The following is a 19,082-nucleotide window of genomic DNA, read 5'->3' as shown; positions in this document are numbered from 1 at the left end:
TGAAAGTGTTCATTACAAAACTATGTATATTTTGCAAATAAGAAAAATAAGATTCAGAGTCACACAACTAGTACATAATGATATCAGGGTAGGAACCTGTGTCGGTTTCATAAAACCTAGGTTCTTTTTAGGCAAACCAAATTATTTTATATATAGTTAAAATAATTTAAACAGAAGAGAGCTCAAACCACTTTATGTGTTAACTTATTCACACCAAGAAACCTAAAAGAGTTACGTTTTAAAATTACCATTATTTCGATAAGTCCCATATATCATGATTTAAGATACAATATTTTTTACGCACCACTGCTGAATAATAAAGAATACAGCTGGTCTTTGTCCCTGGTGCCTGGTAGAAGACTGTAATCCTTAGCATTTCCTAAATAACAGGAGTGTCTTTGTTATTCATGAGCCCCTTGGATCACCCCTCAATTTATGCTAAGAGATGAGAAGACTCAGGACAGGGGCTGGTCACCAGAAAAGACCAACCACCGTGTGATTAGAGGGTTGGGGCTCTGAGCCACCCTGACCTGGGTGAGGAAGCACAGGGGGCTGGAGATTGAGTTGAATCATGAGGTCAAAGATTCAACCAATCATGCGTTCATAAAGAATCCCGAATAAAAATATTGTACTGAAGCTCAGTGGAGCTTTCTAGTTGATGAACTGCTCAATATGGTAGGAGGGTGACAGGCCTTGATTACACTGGGAGAGGGCACAAAGTTCCATATTTGGGACTCTTCTAGACCTCACCCTATGTGTCTCTTCAGTTGGCTGGTGCTGATTTGCATCCAGCTAAAACTGTAATTGTAAGTATAGCACCTTCCTGAATTCTGCCAAGTTCTTCTTTGTAGACAGTTGGTCAGAAGTGCAGCTGGAGTCTGAAGGGCAGTCTTGTTGGGGACCTTGCCCTTTAACTTGTGAAGTCTGCACTAACTCTGGCAGTCAGTGTCAGAATTGTATTACAGCAAGCCAGCTGGTGTCAGAATAACCATTAAGAAAGAAAAATCAGCAGGGCACAGTGGCTCACACCTGTAATACCAGCACTTTGGGAGGCAGCGGTGGGCGAATCCCGAGGTCACCGAGGTCAAAGCCTTTCTTTAAGGTGTCCACGCCGCCCCAATCCCGCTCAAAGCAGCCCTGAGAAACATCGCCCATTATCTCTCCATACTGAGGGAAGAGAGAGCCCCTCTCATATTGTTTTATGTTGTTTTATACTCAGAAAAGGAAAGAGAAGCAAAACTAAAGGCAGGTAGCCCGGCGCCTAGGAACCAGACTGGAAACCAGGCCTGGGCCTGCCTGACCTAAGCCTGGTAGTTAAAATTCCATCCCTGACCTAGCAACTCATGTTATCTACAGATTCTAGACATTGTATGTAAAGACACCGTGAAACCTCCCATTCTGTTCTGTTTCACTCTGACTACCAGTGCTTGCAGCCCCTGTCACATACTCCCTGGCTTGCTCAATCGATCATGACCCTCTCACAGGGACCCCCTTCCAGTTGTGAGCCCTTAAAAGGGACAGAAGTTGAGCACCTGATGAGCTCGGATTTTAAGACGTTAGCCTGCCAATGCACCCAGCTGATTAAAGCCATTCCCTTCACTACCTCAGTGTCTGAGGGGTTTTGTCCACGGCTCATCCTGCTACAATACCACCCCCAAAAATTTCTGCCACCCCAATACCCCACCACTATTTTGTTTTGTGTTTCTTATTAATATAAGAAGACCAGAATGTCAGGCCTCTGAGTCCAAGCCTGCCCATATACATCCAGATGGCCTGAGGCAACTGAAGAACCACAAAAGAAGTGAAAATGCCGGCTCCTGCCTTAACTAATGACATTACCTTGTGAAATTCCTTCTCGTGGGTAATGAGTCTCTGAAGCTCCCTCACTGAGCATCTTGTAAACCCCACCCCTGCCCACAAGAGAAAAACCCCCTTTGACTGTAATTTTCCACTACCCACCCAAATCCTATAAAACTGCCCCACCCCTATCTCCCTTTGCTGACTCCTTTTTTGGACTCAGCCCACCTGCACCCAGGTGATTAAAAAGCTTTATTGCTCACACAAAGCCTGTTTGGTGGTCTCTTCACACAGACGCGCTTGACAAAGAGATCAAGACCATCCTGGCCAACACGGTGAAACCCCATCTCTACTAAAAATACAAAAATTAGCTGGGCGTGATGGTGCGTGCCTGTAGTCCCAGCTACTCGGCAGGCTGAGGCAGGAGAATCACTTGAACCCAGGAGGCAGAGGTTGCAGTGAGCTGAGATTGTGTCACTACACTCCAGGTTGGACAACAGAGTGAGACTCCATCTCAAAAAACAAAAAAAAGAGAAAAATCTAGCCAGGTGCAGTAGCGTGACCCTGTAGTCCCAGCTACTCAGGAGGCTGAGACAGGAGAATCACTTGAGCCCAGGAGTTCAAGGCTGTTGAGTGTTATGATAGGGCCTGTGACTAGCCACAGTACTCCAGCCTGGACAACATAGCATGATTCAATCTCTATATTTTTTAAAACAGAAAAATAAATTTAAAAAAATTCTGGCAATTAAACTGTAACCTACCATCAACTCTAATATATATGCTGATTTTGGAAGTTTTAAAATGTATAAAAAATGTTTCAAAATAAATTATTTACCTATATTCCAATTTTGTAACATATAAAGTACTCTTTAAAAATTTTTAAATAGTACAAAAATATGTAGGGAAAAAAACTCCTTTTCCCCATTCAGTGGTAATCAGTTCAGTACATATCCTAAAACAGAATTTTTCATTCCACCTTTATAATTTCAAAATATGGCAAACAAAATTTTAGTGACTCAGCAAACGGGAATCAGAACTCAGCACCCCAAATCCCAAGGGCGCTATTTTCTGTTATACACACCCTATTGGTTCTAAAATAATTTTAAAAGATAGCTACTGACTATTCAGAAATCTTAGTTTCTCTTCTCATCTGATAAATGAAAAAATAAAAATTAAAAAAAGAAAAACTTGGTTATTTTGATGACTAAGAATAAAAGTATATGACCATCAGCCAAAGGGCAATCCATGTTATCACAAATGATCTTAACAACTTCTCAGACAGGAGGCAATGATTACACTAAGCTTCACTAGTGAGTCATTTTTATCACTCAAAACAGTTCAATAGAAAAGTCAAGCCAAATATTTTAATTGTAAGCAGCAGCATATTGAGAGACAAGACCAATTTATCACCAGCCAGCTGCAGGAATGTGCTTTCAACCTGAACCCTCTGAGTCTATTTTCACATTTATTAAACAAAGGGAAATGGCCTCAGTGTTTCCTAATGGGGAAGTTTCTGACTTTTGGGGCAGGAAAATCCTTGGCTGTACAGTGTTGTCCGATACACATTTTTCTTTTTCTTTTTTTTTCTGAGACAGGATCTCTCTGTTGCCCAGGCTGGAATGCAGTGATGCAATCTTGGCTCACTGCAACCTCCGCCTCCCAGGCTCAAGCGATTCTCCTACCTCAGCCTCCCAAGTACTGCGTGCACTGGAACCACAAGTGTGCATCACCATGCCTGGCTAATTTTTTGTATTAATATTTTTGGTAGCAACAGGGTTTCACCATGTTGCCCAGGCTGGTCTAGAACTCCTGAGCCCAAGCGATCCTCCTGCCTCGGCCTCCCTAAGTGCTAGGATTACAGACTTGAGCCACTGCACCTGGCACACACACATTTCAATAAGACTCTCTGGCCCTTGCCACCTAAATTCTGTAATTCTGCCCAGCAGTTATGACAACCCAAAAACCCTGTTCCCACACATATTTCCAAATGGCAAGGTGGGACGATTGTAGGGTAGATTTAGTTTCACCAGCAGATGGTCTCTAAGGTTTCTTCAAGCGCTAAAATTCTATAAATTAGTAATAATCTTAAGTTATATTTGAGTGATAACTCATGGTTGGAAAAAAAAAAAAAGTAGTAATGAATAACTCAGAGAAAATGTGGGGTAATTTTAATCCCAGTAATCCCATTTCCAGGACCTAGCCTAGGGAAATCAGCAGGGTGACAATTTATGGGCAATAGTTTAGTCAAAGCAACACCACTTCCAAGAGTTGCATGATTTCAAACAACTGAAATAGGTAATATTTATTGAGCACTTGTTAGGTGCCAGACATTAATCGAAGTACTTTACTTCCTTGCTATTTGAAGTACAGCACATCTCTTAGGAGCTTAATTGAAATGTACATTCTCAGGCCCCACCTAAACCTACTGAAACAGAATCTGTATGTGAACAAGCCCCACAGGTGGACAGTTTAAGCAGCACTACAAGTATTAATTCATTTAATCTTCATATCACGTATAATTAATTTAATCCTCATAACTCAATAATGTAAATATTACCATCTTCCATTTTACAGATTACTACACTGAAGCACAGAGCATTATATATAACCTGTATAGTAACTGTCGAAGCCAGGATTTGAACCCACACACTCTGATTCCAGAATCCAACCTCTAAACCATTATTGCATATTATGTCTCAACTTATAGTGTATCCATACAGAGGAATATTCTGTAACTATTAAAACTGGTGTCTAAAGAATTTCTAATGACACCATGAAATTAAGATGATCCAGTCGGGCACAGTGGCTCACGCCTGTAATCCCAGCACTTTGGGAAGCCGAGGCGGGTAGATCACCTGAGGTCAGGAGTTCGAGACCAGGCTGCCCAACATGGAGAAACCCCATCTCTACTAAAAATACAAAAAATTAGCCAAGTATGGCGGTTCATGCCTGTAATCCCAGCAACTTGGGAGGCTGAGGCAGGAGAATCACTTGAATCTGGGAGGTAGAGGTTGCAGTGAGCCGAGATCACACCACTGCACTCCAGCCTGGGCCACAAGAGTGAAACTTCGTCTCAAAAAAAAAAAAAAAAGAAAGAAATTAAGACGATCCACTAAGTAGACAGGATATAAAACAGAATATAATCACTACCAGATATAATCTAGGTCAAGGCTTTCCACCTGATAAAATTAGATCAGAGTCAGTGTTAAGATTTAGAAAAGCCTAAGGATCACCCAGTCTGATCCTTTCGTTTTACAAATGGTTTTAGCAAATGTAGTTAACTGGTGAACAAGGAAAACATTCAAATGCTAATCTACTTTTTCAGGAATTAGTCCAAATCCTAAAAAGAACACATAGTAGATTTCAGTTTAGACTTTAAAAATGACATCCAATTTTAGCTCAGCTAAAGGTGTTACTATTATTACCACACTTCTAAGGTGTAAGTGGGAGCTTCCTTTTCACTTTCAACAGTATTAAATCCACAGCTTTGAATTCTGTTTCAAGACATTTTTTTAATGACAGGAAATGGGGAGGAGAGAAAAATCATGGTCAGGCATTTAAAGAGCTCTTATTTGACATATAATTCAAAGAACTAACAGTGATTTTCTTTAAAAAGCTGAATCAAAGAGTTCACATGCATAGTATAAGACTGTTATAAAAATAGTTCCTTCACATTTATATAAAAATTTTTCAAGACACAAATGGCTTTTAAACCCATGAAAATATGCTCATTAAGATAAATGAAAATTAAAATAACAAAACAACAAAATTCCTATCACATTTGCAGAAATCTAAGTCACTTGGCCCGGAATGCTGACTTTATGATTCTCTAATTTTAAAACTGTTAACAATCATTTCTATTTACGAGCAAGTCTGAGCTCATGCATGTGTATGTCTCTATTTATATATAAAATTTAATACTAACATGTTTTTGTGAAAGTAAGGGGGAAACAGATATACTTTTATATTTCTGATGGAAATATAACCTCTATGAAGAGGAATTTAACAGTAACTATGAAAATTAAAAATGTGCATATCCTTTGACCCAGCTGTTCCACTTCCAGGAGTTTATCATACAGACTCTCACATATGAGAGATACCACAGGTACATGGATACTCATTGCAGCACTTCTTGTAGTAGCAAAGAACTGGTAACAACCTGAATGTCCATTAATAGAAGATTGGCTAAAATTATAGTAGACTCAAAATTGAACACTATTGCAGCCATTAAATAAATGACAACTATACAAATATTAACATGGAAAGATATCTAAAAGATACTAAGTCAATAATGTGTTGCACACAGCACCAGAGTTTTAAAATTTATAATACATGTAGAGAGACATACTCATGCATGGGCACATATACGCTTATAATTAAACAGAATACTCCTAGCATGCGTGAGAAGCTGGTAATAACTATCTTCAAAAACAGGCCTGGGTAGTTGGGGAATGGGGGACAGAAAAGTACATCTCACTCTATATCCTTTTTAAAATTTCATTCTATTTACACTTTTCAAAAAAAACAACTGTTTTGTTTTGTTTTTTTTTTTTTTGAGACAGAGTCTTGCTCTGTCACCCAGGCTGGAGTGCAGTGACACAATCTCGGCTCAACACAACCTCGGTCTCCCAGGTTCAAGAGATTCTCATGTCTCAGCCTCCTGACTAGCTGGGATTACAGGTGTGCACCACCATGCCTGACTAATTTTTATATTTTTAGTAGTGGCAGGGTTTCGCCATGTTGACCAGGCTGGTCTCGAACTCCTGACCTCAAGTGATACACTCACCTCAGCCTCCCCAAGTGCTGGGATTACAGGCATGAGCCACCGTGCCCAGCCAAAGAAATTTAACTTTTAAAATACTTATTTTTAAATTTAGATATCTGACCTATGGTGTATTCCAAATCAAAGAACTCTCAAATTTTCCTTGGTCAGTAGTTTTTAAATTCAAGATTCATAAAGTCAGCCTTCCAAGGACAAATCTTGACGCCCAGTGAGTCTGTAATCAACACTAGTTCTGGCAGAATTAAAATCCTAAAGTCCAGTTCTAAGCAGAAACACTGTTTATATTACAGTAGAATTACAGTGATAAAACTGAGACCTCACCTGACCAGGTCTCCATGAAGCTGTAAATAAAGACTTTCTCTTCCCTCTCCAGCACATATTTCTGATGCTGGTGTCTCTACAGTGCAAAGGACGAGATGTAAGTCAGAGGAAGAGGAGGAGGAGGAAGAGGAAGAGGAGGTGGTGGTGGTTGTAGTGGCAGTGGTACTGTCTGCTCCATAAAGGTAAACACAGCCTCTCTTTACATCTTCTCTTAGCCAGTCTCTTTCTCGAGAACCAAACCTACTTCTCCTATTCAAACAATTTCTGCTCCCATTGCGTTTCATATTTCTCTAAAAAATATCAAGAGAAAGAAATCGTTAGCTAGAACATCTGACTGAATTAGACATTTCAGTCCTCACCCCACCTCTCTCTACTTTATATTCCCCAACACTCTGTTCATGTATCCCCTCCTTTTTGGCGCACTTTACAGCTGTCATGCTCATTCATTATTAACTCAGATAACTTAATTTTCTTTACTGCTGTGTTTCCATCCATCATCTTCTTTGACCCTCTCTTGTGTTTTTCAAAACGTGTCAAGAATAACAAAACATGGCCGGGCGCGGTGGCTCACGCCTGTAATCCCAGCACTTTGGGAGGCCGAGGCGGGCGGATCACAAGGTCAGGAGATCGAGACCACGGTGAAACCCCGTCTCTACTAAAAATACAAAAAATTAGCCGGGGGCGGTGGCGGGCGCCTGTAGTCCCAGCTACTCAGGAGGCTGAGGCAGGAGAATGGCGTAAACCCAGGAGGCGGAGCTTGCAGTGAGCCGAGATCGCGCCACTGCACTCCAGCCTGGGCTACAGAGCGAGACTCCGTCTCAAAAAACAAAAAACAAAAAACAAAACAAAAAAAAAGAATAACAAAACAGTGGGTTGCAGTGGCTCAGGCCTGTAAACCCAGCACTTTGGGAGGACAAGATGAGAGGACTGCTTGAGGCCAGGAGTTCAAGACTAGCCTGGGTAAGACAGCGACATCCCATCTCTACAAATTTTTTTTTATATTAGCCAGGCATGGTGGCACATGCCTGTAGTCCCAGCTACTTGGGAGGCTGAGGTGGAGGACAGATTAAGCCTGGGAGGTTGAGGTTGCAGTGAGCTGTGATTGTGCCACTGCAATCCTATCTGGGTGACACAGCGAGACCTTGTCTCTCAAAAATAGAAATTTTAGTATTTTGCCTGGGCACAGTGGCTTATATCTGTAATCCCAGCACTTTGGGAGGCCAAGGCGGGTGGATCACTTGAGGTCAGGAATTCGAGACCAGCCTGGCCAACATGGTGAAACCCTATCTCTACTAAAAAATACAAAAAAATTAGCCAGCCGTGGTGACACACGTCTGTAATCCTAACTACCTGGGAGGCTGAGGTGGGAAGACTGCTTGAACCTGGAAGGCAGAGGTTTCAGTGGGCCAAGATAGTGCCACGGTACTCCAGCCTGGGTGACAGAGCAAGACTCCATCCATCTCAAAAAAGAGAAATGTTAGGCTGGGCAAGGTGGTTCACACGTGTAATCCCAGCACTTTAGGAGGCCCAGGTGAGTGAATCATTTAAGGTCAGGAATTCAAGACCAGCTTGGCCAACATGGTGAAGCCCTGTCTCTACTAAAAATGAAAGAAAAAAAAAAAAAAAAGAAAAAAAATTAGCCATTAGCTGAGTGTGGTGGCACGTGCCTGTAATCCCAGCTACTTGGGAGGCTGAGGTAGGAGAATCACTTGAACCCAGGAGGTTGCAGTGAGCCGAGATTGTGCCACTGCACTCCAGTGTGGGTGACAGTGAGACTCCATCTCAAAAAAAAAAAAAAAAAAAAACTTTTATCTATAAACCATACATAGTATTGTCTTATCTAATTTAAACTTCATCTAATCCTTAACAATATTTATGCTTCACCCTGTAATTTTATTTAGTTCAATATTGCTTTAGAGATACAACTGTGTTAATATACCCAGTTCATTCATTTGAATAATATTCCCTTATACAAATACACCAAACTTTCTCCACTCTCCTGCTGACAGCATTTAGTTTGCTTCCAATTTTTCACTGCTAGAAACAATTAAGCAATAAACATTTTTGTACATGTCTCCTTATGAAAATGTGTGTTTCTCCAGGGTCCTAACCCTTTGCTTTACATCCCAAATAAGCCAAGCGCAATGTCGGCACAATACTGCACAAATATACTTTCTATTCTTGCACTGTTTAAAACAAAACAAATTAATGTCGCATTTGATAATTTAAGTATGTGAAATTCATATATTGCAAAGTTATCTCAAAGCAAAAACAATTTCTACAGGTAATATAACAAGTTTCTAAAGATCAACATTTGCCTGCTCTATTTTTATGATGGGCTATGTCTGTTCTTTTTGATAAAAAAGAAATTTCCACTGACAATTCCACAGCTGCACCTCTCCAGCTTCATTCCCTACTACTGCCCTTTACTCCATGTTTCAATCACATCCAACTACTTGCAGCTCTCCAGACACACCAAGTACACCACAATTCTGTGGCTTGTCTGAAATATCCTTCTTCATCTTGCACCTCATCCATATGACAAGTTGTTCTTCAAAATCCTACTCAGGCATCACCTTCTCTATGGAGCCTTCCATATCTCCTATCCTCATTCTCCCTAGACGGAATTAATGACTACCAGACATTTTTACTAGATAGAATTAACGAATTACCTAGACAGAATTAAGAACTTCTTCACCTTGAGTACACCTCTAATACCACATCTATGACAATGGGTTTTATTTATTTATTTTTCTTCCTCTTCTCCACTTCTAGCATGTCAACACCTGGGTGACACAGGAGTGTTTGCAGAACTCAGTTGACATCACAGAAATTTATTCCCAATCTGTACTTTAATCCAATTAGCTCTGGCAAGAAGCTGAACAAACTTGGGGGGGAAAACATCCCCATTTCTATGGAGAACCCTACATATTTGCAGCAGCTGCAAAGTGAATGGGAGTAAATAAAATACTTTTAGTAGTATTCCTCACTGGAAAATAGAAATACCTATAAATACAGCAAATATTATTTTTATAATTATTAAGATTAAATATTTGAAGGTAATACATTTCTAAAGATGGCGGAGACGGAGGAATGAAAAGTTAGCAGGTATTTCTATGTGGGAAGAAAGAAAAACCAGAGTAAGAATGGCTTTATTGTTTAAATGCAGACGAACTCAGGAAAACTGACTGTTTTGCAGATCTTGGGGATTCAAGCATTGCTATTCAAAACCATGAGGATTACCGATTCTAACTTTAGAGAAGTAGGATAAACCCCTGCTACAAGTGAGAACTAGTTTTCTCATCAAATGCATTTTCTCGAAGCTGAACATCTCTGAATGAAAGGGCATTCAAGTGCTCACTGCGTAAACATAGGCACTATCGTATTTGAACTACTAAATAATTTTAACCACTACTCAAATATTGCTAATAGTTAAATATTTAGCAGGTAAATACTGCTAAATTTTAAATATTCCTCATTTTTTAATATTTTGGAAAGATTAACTGGACCATCTGAAAACAGTATTCCATATAGTACAGCAATATTTATACGAAGCTCTGCATTCTGTACTCAGTGGAGAAGAAAGAATAAGCAGACACTGTTCCACATAATCAACAAAAAAGTCTTCTTCAGAAAACTTTCCAAGGTTGCTGGGCACGGCGGCTGACACCTGTAATCCCAGCACTTTGGGAAGCTGAGGAAGGCAGATCACGAGGTCAGGAGATCGACGTCATCCTGGCTAACACGGTGAAACCCTGTCTCTACTAAAAATACAAAAAAAATCAGCCGGGCGTGGTAGCAGGCGCCTGTAGTCCCAGCTACTCAGGAGGCTGATGCAGGAGAATGGCGTGAACCAGGGAGGCGAGGCTTGTAGTGAGCTGAGATGGCTCCACTGCACTCCAGCCTGGGCGACAGAGCAAGACTCCGTCTCAAAAAAAAAAAAAAAAAGAAAAGAAAAACTTTCTAAGGTCAAATAATGGTCCACTGACCTTCTAAATCTTAGAAAAGTCAAGGAAGACCCCAGGAAGTTTTGTTTGTTTGTTTTGAAATGAGGTCTCCCTCTGTCACCCAGCCTGGACTACAGTGGCGTGATCATAGCCCACTGCAGCTTCGAACTCCTGATCTCAAGTGATACTAAAGCCTTAGCCTCCAGAGTAGCTGGGACTACAGGCACATGCCACCACACCCAGCTAATTTTTTGTATTTTTTTAATACAAAAAAATGGGGTCTTGCTATGTTGCCCAGGCTGGTCTTGAACTTCTGGACTCAAGCAATCTTCCTGCTTCAGCCTCCCAAAGTGCTGGGATTACAAGCACGAGCCACCACACCAGGCCTGATTTTTCTTCTGTGAGAAATTTTTTTTTTTTTTTGAGATGGAGTCTCATTCTGTTGCTCAGGCTGAAGTGCAGTGGCGCAATCTTGGCTCACAGCAAGCTCTGCCTCCTGGGTTCACACCATTCTCCTGCCTCAGCCTCCCGAGTAGCTGGGACTACAGGCGCCCACCACCACACCTGGCTAAGTTTTTGTTTTTTTAGTGGAGACAGGGTTTCACCGTACTAGCCAGGATGGTCTCAATCTCCTGACCTCGTGATCCACCCACCCTGGCCTCCCAAAGTGCTGGGATTACAAGCATGAGCCATCACGCCTGGCCCTGTGATGATTTTTAACAGTAATTTTTAGCACATAAATATTTACCCTAGATTATAAATTCCGTAAGGAACTTTACATTATCAAAACATACATGTGGCTGGGCACAGTGGCTCATGCCTGCAATCCCAGCACTTTGGGAGGCCAACACAGGCAGATTACGAGGTCAGGAGTTCGAGACCAGCCTGATCAACATAGTGAAACCCCGTCTCTACTAAAAATACACAAAAATTAGCTGGGCATGGTGGCAGGTGCCTGTAATCCCAAATACTTGGGAGGCTGAGGCACAGAAATCACTTGAACCTGGGAGGTGGAGGTTACAGTGAGCCTAGATCACGCCACTGCAATCCAGCCTGGGCGACAGTACAAGACTCTATCTCAAAAAAAAAAAAAAAAAAAAAAAAAAAAAAACCAGAACAAAAATAACAAAAAAAACCCCACATGCCTGCAATCCCAGCACTTCAGGAGGCCAAGGCGGGAGGATCACTTGAGGCCAGGGGTTCAAGACCAGCCTAGGCAACAGAGTGAAACTGCGTCTCTAAAAAAATTAAAATGAAATAAAATAAAGATTAAAACAACAACAAAATATACATGCTGTTGGTCATCATTTACCTCAAAGGATCTATCTCCTGTCTACATGATATACTCCACCCTAAGAAGATAAACTGCTAAGTTACAATTTCAGTAGATATCATTCTCTTAAACCTGACCAACGGGCACTTAAAAGGCCTGGATATTAAGCAAAGCAAAGGCTTATAGCAACAATCTAGATGGACTGTTTAGCTATTATGAGCCACTGCTGAATTGCCTAGTGTTTCCTTCTTCTCAAGAATGTCTTGCTCCACTGCTTAACATATCAGTAAACTGCTGGAAAAACCTTCCTAGCAGCCAGGACTGCAGATGACACTGTCCTCTGAGGTGCTTTCAACTTTTAGAATCACCATTCTACTGGAATTGCTAGGTTGAGAGAACTATTTTCCCCTCACTCTTATAGAACTGTTATCACAAATTTATTTAAAAGGGAACACAATTACAATCACCTCTCACATCCAACAAGTATACAAAGAGCGTATTTAAGATTTAAAGATCTTTCTAGCCGGGTGCAGTGGCTCATGCCTGTAATCCCAGCACTTTGGGAGGCTGAGGCGGGCGGGATCACCTGAGGTCAGGAGTTCAAGACCAGCCTGGCCAACATAGTGAAACCCCGTCTCTATTAAAAATACAAGAGAATTAACCGGGCGTGGTGGCACACGTGCCTGTAATCCCAGCTACTCTGGAGGCTGAGGCAGCAGAATCGCTTGAACACAGGAGGTGGAGACTGCAGTGAGCCAAGATCATGCCACTGCACTCCGGCCTGGGTGACAGAGGGAGACTTCGTCTTAAAAAAAAAAAAAAAAAAAAAAGGCCGGGCACAGTGACTCACGCCTGTAATCCCAGCACTTTGGGAGGCTGAGGCGAGTGGATCACGAGGTCAAATTGAGACCATCCTAGCTAACACAGTGAAACCCCATCTCTGCTAAAAATACAAAAACTTAGCTGGGCGTGGTGGCAGGCGCCTGTAGTCCCAGCTACTCGGGAGGCTGAGGAAGGAGAATGGCATGAAACTGGGAGGCGGAGCTTGCAGTGAGCTGAGACTGCGCCACTGCACTCCAGCATGGGCAACAGAGCAAGACTCTGTCTCAGAAAAAAAAAAAAAATCTTTCTAGAAAGCAAAAGTCTTGAGGGTAAACCATTAATTAAGTACCCACTGCTTCAGTTTTATACTTTTGTTTGTTTGTTTTGAGACAGTGTCTCCGCCACCCAGGTTCAAGCCATTCTCCTGCCTCAGCCTCCTGAGTAGCTTACAGGGGTGTACCACCATACCTAGCTAATTTTTAAAACAATATATATTTTTTTCACTATGTTTCACTATGGGTTTCACTACGTTGGCCGGGCTGGTCTCAAACTCCTGGCCTCGAGTGATCCACCTGCCTCGGCCTCCCAAAGTGTTGAGATTACAGATGTGAGCCCCTGTTCCCAGCCCAGTTTTATACTTTTAACTCTAAAAATAAACGTGATCTATGAGGGCAATGATCAGTCCAAAGGTGATATACTATTACACATTCACAGACAATAAAAAAATATACATGGTATAAACAGGGTCTGGTAAAGTAACTCTCCATATTCAGTTAGTTCTGTAAGAATGTGAAATATGGCCGGGTGCAGTGGCTCACGCCTTTAATCCCAGCACTTTGAGAGACTGAGGCGGGTGGATCATCCGAGGCCGGGACTTTGACACCAGCCTGACCAACACGGAGAAATCCTGTCTCTACTAAAAATACAAAATTAGACGGGCATAGTGGCACATGCCTGTAATCCCAGCAACTCGGGAGGCTGAGGCAGGAGACTTGCTTGAACCTGGGAGGCGGTGAGCCAAGATCGTGCCATTGCACTCCAGCCTAGGCAACAAGAGTGAAACTCCATCTCAAAAAAAAAAAAAAAAAAAACAAAAGAAAAAAAAATGTTAAATACTCTTAGGTAGAAGATGTTTCTGCATTTGAAACTGTAAAACAATATAGACTTATTATATCTGGGAATATACACACTATGAAATATTGTGAAAGGGGTGCGGAGGGGTGGGATGAGATAGAGGAAGAATATGTCAGTGCTTTAAAAATGTTTTGGGGCAGCGTGCGGTGGCTCATGCCTGTAATCCCAGCACTTTGGGATGCCGAGGTGAGAGAGCCTTTGAGACCAGGAGTTCAAGGCCAGCCTAGGCAACAAGGTGAGACCGCATCTCTACTTCAAAAAAAAAAATTGTGCCTGTGATCCCAGCTACTCAGGAAGCTGAGGAAAAAGGATCACTTGAGCCCACGAGGCAGAAGCTGCAGTGAGCCATGATCGCGCCATTGCATTCTAGCCTGGGCAAGAGAGGCTCTGCCTCAAAAAAATAATAACAATAATAACGTTTTGGGCTGGGTGCAGTGGCTCATGCCTGTAATTCCAGTGCTTTGAGAGCCCAACGTTAAGAGGATCACTTGAGGCCAGGAGTTTGAGACTAACATAGCAAGACCCCATTTGTACAAAAATAAAAATCAAAATTAGCCAAGCATGTGCCTATAGTCGTAACTACTTGGGAGGCTGAGGTACTTGAGCTCAGGAGTTTGAGCCTGCAGTGAGCTGTGATCACACCACTGAACTATTGGGTAGCCTGTGCTACACAATAAGGCTATGTCTCTAAAAAACATCTTTTTAAGTTTATTTTTTGGCATTAATTGTTTATACATACTTTGCTAAACACCCGAAACTATTCTTGAAAAAAAAAATGAATCTCATGGCACACACCGACATTAGTTGTAACTTCATATCTTCTATAAGCTGAGTAAAAAACAGTTAATCATTACTAAAAAAAACCATAAACCCCAAATTGTAGGAAACATCTGGAAAACTTACAAACCTATGGTCCACCAATTCACTAAATCAATCTGGGGGCACATTTTGAAGGCAATTTTCCAGTATCCCAGGATAGACGGAACTGGATCTAGTCTGGCTTAGACTGGCTTAGTTATATTAGTCTTTTGACGAATATCTGTATTATTTGACAATAATGATGTTCATGATTTGGTATGAGGTATAAAAGAGTTACAAAAAAGAACGAAGTTTCTGAAGGGTCTTCGGAGAAAAATGGGTGGGAGACGACTCTTTCCAATTCAGAGTCTTCTACTGTACTACTTCTTTTCCAGCATCACTTGGCACAAAATTCAACCACTCAGCTACTTAAGAAAACTTCTGTATGAGGCCGAGCGCGGTGGCTCATGCCTGTAATCCCAGCACTTTGGGAGGCCAAGGCGGGCGGATCACTGGAGATCAGGAGTTCAAGACCAGCCTGGGAAACAAAGCAAAACCCTGTCTCTACTAAAAATACAAAAAAATCAGCAGGATGTGGTGGCAGGCACCCGTAATCCCAACTACTCAGGAGGTTGAGGCAGGAAAATCGCTTGAACCCTGGAGGCAGAGATTGCAGAGATCAAGTCACTGCACTCCAGCCAGGGTGACAGAGTGAGGTGTCTCAAAAAAATAAATAAATAAATAAAAGAAAAAAAATGTTGAGAGGCAGTAGCACAAAAAATGTTTTAAATTTTACAGTTTATGGTTTTCCATGGATTCACCAGGTTCTATTATTGTTTTTCCGTGTTCCCACCTTTGTGACATCGTACTAACAACTTTCATAACATGGAAATACTGCTCAACCTCAATCCCAATAAACTACTACTTAATGTATTTTTAACATCATACGTTTTCATTGTTTTGCAATATATTTTTGAAACACATCAAATCTAAATTTTCTGTCCTTTCCATCCTTCTACTGGGCAAGTTTCATATCCTGAATTCCTCATGTAGAACTCTAGAAGGAATTCCATTCCACCTGCGTAAGGACATCTAGTTTACATATTTGACCTACAGAAAAATTTCTCTGCAACTCTGTCAAATGCTAGTAAAAAACTCCACCCAGTCAGCCTCCCACAACCCCTCCCTTTTACCATCTTCTCCTCCCCACTATCGCCACCCCACCTTGTGCATTCCTTCGTATTTAAACTTACTTGTCATCACCTTCAAGGTTCCACTCCCCTCTTGCCTGCATCTGTTTTCATATCCTCCCACTCCCCCAGTTCCTGCCAAGAAGCCCCGCTAGCTGCCTGTTGCATAACGGCTCCCCCATTCCGTCTCCCTGGGGAGTGGGCCCCGCTGCCGCGAGCAGGAATGCCCCTTTCGGCCCAGCCCCTCCTCCCTTCCGCATCACGCCCAGCGAGTCCCCGCGACGCAGCTCCAGCGGGAATTCTCTCTCCAAGCGGGGCGGGTCCTCCTTCCCGGCCGGCACCTCGCGTAGCGAGCCCCGAGGGCAGAGGAGCCGGCTCCACCCGGCGCGGCCCCGAGCCCTCCGCGGCGCCGGCCAATCGCCGCCGCCATCCTCCCGCTGGGGTGATGTCTTCAGGTGTCCAGGAGAGGAGAAAGCCCTGCGTACTTCCAGCCCTGCTCCTGTGCCAGGAGCCGGCCTCCGGGCCCCGAGCCCGGTGAGGCAGGCGGGGGCGGCAAAGGGTCCGGGTGGGCGGCGGCTGCCGGCAGCCCGAAAGCGTGGGCCTGCGAGGCGGGCGGCGCGCGGCCAGGGATGGGCAGCAGCGGAGGACCGAGGCGACCGAGGCGGCCGAGGCATGGACGGGGGCGCGGCGTGGAGGCCTCGGCGTCCCCAGCCGGGTGTGGGTCGGCCGACTGACTGACGTCGGGCGGGGGTCGCCGGCTGCCTCAGCCACCGCGCGGGGAGGGGGCGGCGGCGGCAGCGGCAGCGGCCTCTACCCTCTCTCGTTCCCTCCCTAGTCCGCCTGCCCGCTCGCCGGCTCGCTCGTCCGTCCGCCCGCCTCACCTTCAGGACCCGGATCCCTCCTGGCCGGCGGCTCGCCGGCGCTTCGGGCGGCTCTGGGGGCTCCAGCGGGCCCGCAGGCCCCGGCTCCACCTCCCCCATCGGCGGCCCAGGCTGCACAGGGACGCCGGGCCCGCGCGACGGCGTGCGGAACCTCGGCGGCGCGCGCGAGCAGCCGGCGTCCCCGCCCCCCGCGGCCCGCCGGCTCCGCCCCTCCGGCGGCTCGCCAGCCCCGCCCCTCCCGCAGCCATGCCGGACCCGCCCCTTCCGCAGCCCCGCTGGACTTGCGTAGCTGCGGGCGCCAAGTGGCCCGGGCGCCGCCAAGCCGCATCCCAGCCGCCGCCCGCGTGGCATAACGTGGCGCCACCGCAGGGCGCGGGGCCTCCACTGCCCGCCGCCCTAGGCTTGGAGGACTAGAGCACAAGGAGGGTTATTTGCTGCTTTCCCCGCCCTCTAAGAAACCCGCAGGAGGAAGAAGCAGGTGGCGCCGGCACCTGTCAATTGTGACAGGACGCTGCCCTCCGCCCAGGGTGGCTCTTGTAACTTCCCTCACTTGCCAAGCCGTTGAACGAACTGTTGAGAATACTCACCTTGACAAGGCCTTTTCTCTTCCTTATCAGAGATGCGTGGGACCTTCTTAAGCAAATTCAACCCAACCTCGTACAAAACGTCAGGTCACCTCCCAACCATGTTTTAATTCCCTTTCCTCCTCCTGGAGCTCTGCTTCAAGCAGTAATATGGTCTGTGAGCCTTTTTATGATTTATTTGCAAGGCTGATTCAGAAAAAAAACTTTTAAAAGGTAACATTTTCTTTTCCTTTTCGTTGTTTGTTTTGTATTTTTCTTTTCGTTCTTTCAGTGATGGTAGTTTTGTGGCCAATGAACCAAATTTGGAGTCAGCCAACCTGATTCCAGATCTCCACTCTGCCCTTCTTTAGCTCTATACCCCCGTGCAAGTTACTTGATCTAAGCCTTTCGTTCTTAAGCTGTGAGACAGAGGTTAAAATCTGCCAAGTAGTTATGAAGATTTAGTGCATGCAAAGTGCCTAACGTATAGTGGGGATTCATAACAGCCATTATAATTCTGAAATTCTTTTTTTTTTTTTTTTTTTTTTTTTTTTTTTTTTTTTGACGCGGAGTCTTGCTCTGTGCCCCAGGCTGGAGTGCAGTGGCGCGATCTCGGCTCACTGCAAGCTCCGCTCCCCCGGGTTCACGCCATTCTCCTGCCTCAGCCTCCCGAGTAGCTGGGACTACAGGCGCCCGCCACCTCGCCCGGCTAATTTTCTTGTATTTTTAGTAGAGACGGGGTTTCACCGTGTTAGCCAGGATGGTCTCGATCTCCTGACCTCATGATCCGCCCGTCTCGGCCTCCCAAAGTGCTGGGATTACAGGCTTGAGCCACCGCGCCCGGCCAATTCTGAAATTCTAAATTGAAGATCCAATCGGTTTCTCGGAAAGTACTCTGTGAATTCCTCCTAAATTTTTCTAGGAAGGCTTCTAGACTTGCGGATTTTTAGGGCTTCACCTCGTACACAGGTTGTTGAATCTTCAAGTAACGTGTAAGAAATTAGACAGCAAAAAAAATAGTAATTTCTTCGCTTTTGAAGAACTATAATCCTAGTACTTTAGGAAGGCAATGCAGGCAGATTACTTGAGGCCAGGAGTTTGAGACCAGCCTGACCAACATAGCGAAACCCCTTCTCTACCAAAAATACCAAAAAATGAGCTGGGCAGGGTGGCGCACCCCTGTAATCCCAGCCACTTGGGAGGCGGAGGCAGGACAATCGCTTGAACCCGAGAGGCGGAGGTTGCAGTGAGCCGATCGCGCCACTGCACTCCAACCTGGGCGACAAAGCGAAACCCTGTCTCAAAAGGAAAAAAAAAAAAAAATTCACCTATTATCCATTGCTTCAGTTTGCCTCATTCAGACTAACTATATGTCTAGAATACTTTAATTGCAGGCTTAGTACAAGACTTTTAGATTTAGCAGGGCAGTCTGTGTCCCCCATCTGAGATATGTATCTATTTGGAGATAATTTTAAATGCCAGGACCAAATTTAGCTCTTGCAGGTTCCGACCCCTTTCTGACCTACTTTCTCCCTTCACGAGTTAGCTTTGTATATACCAAACTTCCAATCTC

General features: G+C 44.1%; 1 protein-coding gene across 10 annotated transcripts in view; it reads right to left on the bottom strand.

The window, feature by feature from the left end:
• Positions 1-17,539, bottom strand: part of PHLPP2 (PH domain and leucine rich repeat protein phosphatase 2) — a 73,996-nt gene extending 56,457 nt beyond the window's left edge. For 3 of the 10 annotated variants that reach the window (XM_077984478.1, XM_001105985.5, XM_015126565.3), the window contains exons 1-2: positions 16,947-17,063; positions 6,902-7,191 (exon numbers count right to left, since the gene is read on the bottom strand). In XM_077984478.1, coding sequence (XP_077840604.1) covers positions 6,902-7,191; positions 16,947-17,045 — 389 coding nt within the window. In that variant the 5' untranslated portion in view covers positions 17,046-17,063. Of the gene's footprint in view, positions 1-6,901; positions 7,192-9,573; positions 9,849-16,128; positions 16,349-16,946; positions 17,064-17,437 lie in introns of those variants that run through there. The other 7 variants (XM_077984483.1, XM_077984484.1, XM_077984482.1 and 4 more) reach the window with 6 other exon arrangements.
• Positions 17,540-19,082: the final 1,543 nt, after the last annotated feature.

Source organism: Macaca mulatta, chromosome 20 (assembly GCF_049350105.2).
Source record: "Macaca mulatta isolate MMU2019108-1 chromosome 20, T2T-MMU8v2.0, whole genome shotgun sequence".
Classification (NCBI taxonomy): domain Eukaryota; kingdom Metazoa; phylum Chordata; class Mammalia; order Primates; family Cercopithecidae; genus Macaca; species Macaca mulatta.
Note: the sequence above shows the minus strand (reverse complement) of the source record. Positions and strands in the feature narration are given on the sequence as shown.